Source organism: Pongo abelii, chromosome Y (genome assembly GCF_028885655.2).
Source record: "Pongo abelii isolate AG06213 chromosome Y, NHGRI_mPonAbe1-v2.0_pri, whole genome shotgun sequence".
Classification (NCBI taxonomy): Eukaryota; Metazoa; Chordata; class Mammalia; order Primates; family Hominidae; genus Pongo; species Pongo abelii.
The window spans coordinates 14,713,704-14,720,759 of record NC_072009.2 but is presented as its reverse complement, the minus strand read 5'-3'; the positions used below and the strand labels follow the sequence as shown (position 1 = coordinate 14,720,759).

The 7,056-nt window shown below is 54.7% G+C and overlaps 1 protein-coding gene across 1 annotated transcript; it reads left to right on the top strand.

Moving 5' to 3' along the window:
- Positions 1–3,623: 3,623 nt before the first annotated feature.
- On the top strand, positions 3,624–6,378 carry LOC129053413 (testis-specific Y-encoded protein 3-like). The gene is made up of 6 exons (XM_054545453.1): positions 3,624–4,097; positions 4,711–4,788; positions 4,917–5,028; positions 5,130–5,275; positions 5,383–5,464; positions 6,159–6,378. The coding sequence occupies exons 1-6, from the start codon at positions 3,744–3,746 to the stop codon at positions 6,179–6,181; spliced, it is 795 nt and encodes a 264-aa protein (XP_054401428.1). The 5' UTR covers positions 3,624–3,743; the 3' UTR covers positions 6,182–6,378.
- Positions 6,379–7,056: the final 678 nt, after the last annotated feature.

Genomic DNA, 7,056 nt, shown 5'->3' with positions numbered 1-7,056 from the left:
TTCCGCACACTGGATCCCAGTGTGGTCCTCCAGATTCCCTGTGAGGTGGACTATCTTGTATGGGAAGGCAGGGCACTGGGAGGGAGGATGTCAGAGAAGATAACACATGTCAGGGCAGCCCAGGGTCATGGAAACAGAACAAGACAGTCCTGGGAGAAACATTCTAAAACGGCATAGACCTAGGTGGGCCTCAGGTGGACATCTGCGTGGAGAGGGAGAGGGCCCTGGTTGAGCTCAAAATGAGCCCCAGGTGGTAGCAGATCTTAGGGCAGGGCATGGAGCTGGCAAGTGATGATGAGACAGCTATCCCTTAAGCCCTGCTTCTCACCCACTGACTTTAGCCACATATGCATCCTAGTGGCTTAACGTTCCCCAATCCTGACATGTGGGTGTTATAATTTCCTGATGGGCCTTTCTCCCCCAAACCATGGATTGCCTGGGATTGCTCACTGCAGTCTCCTCCATGATCCTTGGGTTCTCCATGAGGGGCACAGATCCAGGACTCAAAGGCCTCTGAGTTGCCAATCCTTGGTTGCTCGCCTGGCCTCCTCTCTGTTCTGTCTCTAATGCTGTCCTTCCCTCCATGGGATAGAACTGCAAAGCATTGAGCCATAGGCCCTGGCTGATGATCTAGGGGACTGCAGAAGCAGGTCCAGGGGAGTTCAGGTCACAGCTTAAAGCCAGTTCCCCGGAGACCAAGGAATGACCAGCGAAGTCCTTTCCCAGGATGCCCCACGGCGAACCCCACCTCAGCAATCCTGCCAAAACCCGGGCAGTCTTATTCAGCCAAACAACCTCCACCTCCACCTCAGCCATGATGTCTTTCATATGATAAGCTCAGCCGTTGTGTCTTCCAATATGATAAGGTCAGGTAGGAGGTGTACTGCCTGCAGCTGGAGGCTTGACCTTCATGATCCCAGAACCACTGGACTGCAGTGGAATGAGACACTCTGTACCCTGCAGGGAGAGGAGTCAGGAAGGTTCATGCCAGACCTCACCTCCCACACACCAGCTGCCCTACCATGCTGGGAGGCATTCCTTACCAAGGATGCCAACACAGTACTCCTTAATGATGACTTCACTGTCGAAATAGAGATTGTGACGACATGAAATCTTCATCCCGCCGCCGGTAACCGGGATCGCTGAGGTCCTCCACCTGCCTGATCAAGGAGAAAGAGAATGGATTCAATACGACCATCTTATCTAGCTGCGCTGTAGTGAACCACGAGTTTCCACTTTCCAGTTCTCCCACTGAGACAACCCTGGTCCCCAGGGGGACCACAGACTGACTCAGAAACTGGACCCCTCCCACCGACCCAGGCTCCCCAGCCTGACCTACAAATCCATCATGTAGCAAAGCGGGACTTCATCATGGTTTCCGGCCCAGGCCGACATCTCGTGTGCCAAACAACCTACCTCTGGTCAGGAAGCCTCCAGATGATTGGGTGGGCAAGTCTCGTGACGCCCTGCAGTTTTGCAAGAGCACAGAGACTGTGGAGCAGGGCTATCTCCCAGAGATTTGGCCTGTCACCGTCCGTTGTTGGTCCTGTGTCTCTGTCTGGCGAGGAGGCAACGGCACAGCTATGGTGGTTTGTGGAGTGGGTGGACCCCGGCCAAGACGGCCTGGGCTGACAAGAGCGGAGAGGAAGAAGAAGTGGGCAGGTGGTTGCAGCTGAGGAGCGGAGGGGCGGGGTGGCACGGGGTGGTGTGAGGCGGCTGCTTCTCCGGGTTCATGAGCTGCAGGAGGCCTTTGTGTGCTGAGTGCCGGACCTGCTCTGCTGATGTCCGGGTGTGTGCTGTCTTCTCATCCTAGTCTCCCTGAGGGGTGGGCCTGCCCACTTGAGGGAAGTCCTGTAGTAAGAAACGGCGGCAGAGTTGTGCCTGGCGCTCCCCATGGGAATTGCGTGGGTGCAAAGGAGGTTATATAGACTCAAGGCCTACACCCCTTTGGGTTCGGCGCCGGCAGGGGGAAGAAAGCCTATCTGGGGAGCTGGTGCCTGCCTTGAGGTGGTCGGCAGCCCCATGCACCGCGAACCCGTCTTAAGCACCTTGTGTTTCTGGGCTGAGCCTGTTGGAAACGGGCACCGAGAGCATGGGGTGGTTGAATGGCTGGCAATGGCAAAGAGACTGCCCGTCCTCCAGGGACGTTCCCAGGGAAACGTGCCCTTCGACTTTCTGCTGCGCGGGAAGGGACCTTGGCGCCGCGATTCTCCCTTGTGAGTGCTGTGCTTGGCTCCCCTTGCCTACCACGTGTTCCCAGGGCTGCTACAAGCAAGCTGCAAGGATATGGCTCTGGCCCAAAAGGCGGAGATGCCCTGTGGCCTGGGGCACTCACGGAGCCCAGCTCCAAGTGAAGGACCTCCAGCGAGTCCATTGACGGCACAGGTGTTCTTGGTCCAGGGCCAGGCTGTGCCCGCTGGCCCTCCTTCTGCCACATCACGTCGGTCTCCTCCTCAACCACCACCTCCACCTCAGCCATTATGTCTTCCACCATCAGCACCGCCTCCTCTTCCAAGGCCGCCTCCTTGCTCTGTACTCCGGCCGTCCTCAACAGCAGAGCCTCCAGCCTGAACACGGTGCCGTCCTGTGTGCTCCCACAGATCCCGGCCTGCGCAGCCCAGCCCAACCTCCGCACCCCTAGGCTCTTGGGGACCGATCCCCCACAGACACCCTCCCTAAAAACCCACGGGCATCGCCCTGCTGAGAACCTAGTCCCACACCCACGTGGACCCAGGTTTCCTGAGGAGCTCCGCTGGACCCGCAGATCCTGCAATGGCCACAGGGCTCGGCTCCCCCGCAGGCTCAACTGTGCACAGGAGCTCAGGAGCCAGAGGCCCAGGCCCTGGGCCTGCAGAGCACCACCAGCAGGCACCGCAGCCACTGCAGCGGGTGCGGGAGCCTCTGGGTCGGCAAGGCATTGCAAAACACCGTGCGCGCAAGTCATCAATGGCCAACCCTGGCGGCCGGCCTCTGGTGTGCCCAGGGCATAGGACAAGAGGCCCTTTGGAATGCTCCTTGGACTGCAGCATCCTCAGGGAGGAAGCATGGTACGCAGAGCCTGTATTTGCCTCGACCTGCGATAGTGTGTGCCGGGGTTCTGGCCTCTACAACAGATCAATTTCACCTTAGCACAAGGAGGCGACTTTCCTCCCACGTGCCCGGCCCGACTCACTTCCCCTAGGCCGCCCCTGTCAACCTGGCCCCAGCAACCAGAGAGAGTTCTCTGGATCTGCAGTATTGCTTCCGTACCATCCAGCTGGCCTGCCTAACGAAGAGAGATGTTTCATGTGTTCATGACACATAGAGATTTTCATGGCTTGCCACACTCAGGATGTCAGGACACAGGGCTGCCGTGCCCACAATTCCAAATGCCACGCAGCCCGTCTGTCCCAGGATGCCGAGCTACCGGGCACAAGCTCCAAGGGCTTCTCGGAGGAGGTTTGGGGAGAGGAGTTGGCGTTAGGGGGAGTTGGAGATGCAGGCCCACCAGTGGCTGTGCCGCCCAGGGAGACGCCCACCGCCCTCCCATTCATTGGCCAGCATGGGAGGAAGGCGGTCGCAGCGCGGCTCCCTGCGCTCTTCCCGCGCAGTCCATTAGGGGGCGCCCGGGAGCCCCGCGCATGCGCACTGAGGGCCCGCTGACCCACTGGGTGCAATAAAGGCTGCGGCCGGGTTCGTGTGGCTCGGTTCGGGCAGCATAGGCCTTGCTCAGTGGGAGTGCGGAGGAGGGCACCGTCTTCAGGATGGAGGCTGTACAGGAGGGGGCGGCCGGGGTGGAGAGTGAGCAGGTGGCTTTGGGGGAGGAGGCGGTGCTGGTGTTGGATGACATAATGGCGGAGGTGGAGGTGGTGGCCCAGGAGGAGGGCCTCGTGGAGCCGCAGGAGGAGGCCCAGCGGGCACAGCCTGGCCCTGGGCCCATGACCCCAGAGTCTGCACTGGAGGAGCTGCTGGCCGTTCAGGTGGAGCTGGGGCCGGTTAATGCCCAAGCCAGGAAGGCCTTTTCTCGGCAGAGGGAAAAGATGGAGCGGAGGCGCAAGGCCCACCTAGACTGCAGAGGCGCGGTCATCCAGAGCGTCCCTGGCTTCTGGGCCAATGTTGTATCCTTCTCAGTGTTTCTTCTGCCTTTCTGGTGGAGAGGTGCTCTCGGGGAAGTGTAAGTAACTTATGGGCAGCTTGGCATCGATGTGACGCCACCTTTGGGGAACAAAGGTGAGTTGCCCCGGACAAATGTGGCTAGGGAAAACTGCAGCAGGCGTGGGTACTATTTTCCTGTGTGCGGCAGAGAAACCCTTGGTGATGCCGAGCAGCAGACGTTTGGGGCATGTTTTTGAAGAACAGAAGCGAGTTCAGACCAGAATAGGTTTTTGTGTGCATCAAGCTATTTTTAAGGCAGTGTGATTGCTCCCCCTTTCTAGTCCGATCTGGGACTGGGCGTCTTCGGCTATAAGCAGATTCTGCCACTCCTCAGACACCAGCAAGTCTCTGCAAATCGCACCTCCGCATGTCAGTGCAGTCAGCCTCAGAATTATACACCCTCTGTGAAGCCAAGGGGCCTTATTTTAGGGGTAGGGGGAGGCGAAAGGAGGTCATATACGTGGAAGCAGATCTGAGAAATCCCCTACCCCAGCCTCTGGGTGCTCTTAGGCCTTCTTCCCTGTTGCTCCTAGCTTCTCCTTCCACCGCATGTAAAGCCTCTTTGACCTAAATCAGATTGCAAACCACCCCCAGATGTCAGCCCTGATCACTGACCAAGATGAAGACATGCTGAGCTACATGATCAACTTAGAGGTGAGGACAGCAAGACTGAGGCTAGAGGGTTTAGTGGGGGAGGGTAAGGGAAATAATTGGTTCCTGTGAGCAACAGTTGGCACCTCACCCAAAAAGGTATTTAAACTTTCTCCACCTTGTCCTGACAGGTGGAAGAAGTGAAGCATCCCGTTCATCTCTGCAGGATCATGTTGTTCTTTCGGAGTAACCCCTACTTCCAGAATAAAGTGATTACCAAGGAATATCTGGTGAACATCACAGGTGACAGGTGGCTCCCAGGATGGGTAGTGGAAGGAAGATGGTGGGGGGATCATTGCCAACGTGATCCAGTCCCCTTCCCACAAAACTTTCTGTCTCTGTAGAATACAGGGCTTCTCATTCCACTCCAATTCAGTGGCATCCAGATTATGAAGTTGAGGCCTATCGCCGCAGACACCACAACAGCAGCCTTAACTTCTTCAACTGGTTTTCTGACCACAACTTCGCAGGATCTAATAGGATTGCTGAGGTGGGTCCTCACTGGGAAACATCAGCAATGACCCTGGTGTGTTCCCACCTGTTTGGGTCACCAGTCTGAGCCCTGATGAGGCGTTTGCCGATTGATTCCCCTGACAGATCCTATGTAAGGACCTGTGGCGCAATCCCCTGCCGTACTACAAGAGGATGAAGCCACCTGAAGAGGGAACAGAGATTTCAGGTGAGCCGTTCAGTTGGAACTGGAGCTGTTTGATGCCCACTATGAGGGGGTTGACACACCTGCCTATTCAGGGAGCCTGGACGCTCATTTCAGAAATGTAGAAATTGAGGCTGCTTTCCTATATGTAGAAATTCCTTGAGAGGACGAGAGAGAGTGACAGAATCCAGGACATTCATGGCATTGGGCTGAAAAAGGCAGATTAGAGACTGCACTGCAAGGCAGGTTATAGCTGTGAGTCTTAAGCCCAGGGGAGCATAGTCCATTTCCAGAATCACTGAGAAGTGAAGCTGAAAATCATTCACTTCAATCTGTAGCCCTTGATTCCATGGCCGTCAACCCCAGCGGCAGTCATCCTACCTACTCCATGAGATTGGGCTCCCTGAATGTGCCTCCTGGTCATCCCTGTCCTAGACCGCAAAGGATTGTTTAGATTGATGGATTTCCTTGAGCTATTGCCGCATCAGATTTCTGTGTGCTTTTAGTGTACAATGCATCTTGTTAGCTGACTCCCCTCACAGAGAGTACTGGGAATGGGGCAGGTATTGCGGAGAACAGTTTGTAACCCATGGTAGGAGGAAGTTTAAGAGATCACAAATGGGGAAGGGATATCCTTTTCTCAGCGGGCCCTGCAATTAAAACATTTCAAAGTATGGCTGAGAGAAATGCGTTTTGACATGCGTTTGTGTTTCTCTAGGGGACTCCCAGATGTTGAGTTGACTGTGAGGGAGCATCGGACCTTACTTAAAACAGCAGAACTCCTAAAAAGTTACTACCGTATGCAGGATGTCAGTACTCAGCATGGTCTTATGCCCAGGAAGTAAAGGAAAAACCGACCCAGTCACAAAAAAATCAGACAGGAAAAGGGGGTAAACTTGGATTGTATGGAATGCCAAATAAATATTCTCAAGAATGTTTGACTGTGTGTGTGTGTGTTTGTTTCTGTGTGTGTGTGTACGTTTATGCCCTGGATTTGGGTGTCATATTGAATTGATCAATCAATATGCTTTATTTTCTTCATGGAACTGACCCGTCTGTGTTGGAGCTGGGCCTCTAAAATTGTGGAGTGAATGGGTGTGGAATGTGTTGGGATTCTTCCTACAGGACAGAGTTGGGGAGGTCAAAGCAAAAGACAGCTTAGTTGGAAACTTACTTTGTCCTATGGAAGCAGAAGTAGTTCAAGGAAAGGGGTTAAGGTTTCCACAGCCCAGTTTGCTGGGACCTCTAAAATCCTTCATTTTGGGTATCATCATACACAATAGATAAGCACAGGATGATGGAAATCTTGAAGTTTCCTTTCTTGTTGAATTCACGTTCTTTTAAAGGTGAATGCATAATCCTTTTCTGGGACAATCAGCCCCTCAGAACTTCTCACACATCAACGTGAGAAGAAATGGGCAGGTAAGGTGTATGGAGGGACTGTGGGAAAGGTGACAGAGGCATGCGGGAAAGCATTCAGGATATGCTTTTTGGCGTAGATGACTAAGGGAAAACACAGACTGGCAGAAGTGCGGGGAAAGGGGTTGGATTTGTGGAATATAAGATTGCTGGGGAATCCACGCATGGACTGTCTTGTCACTTGATGACACAGGATA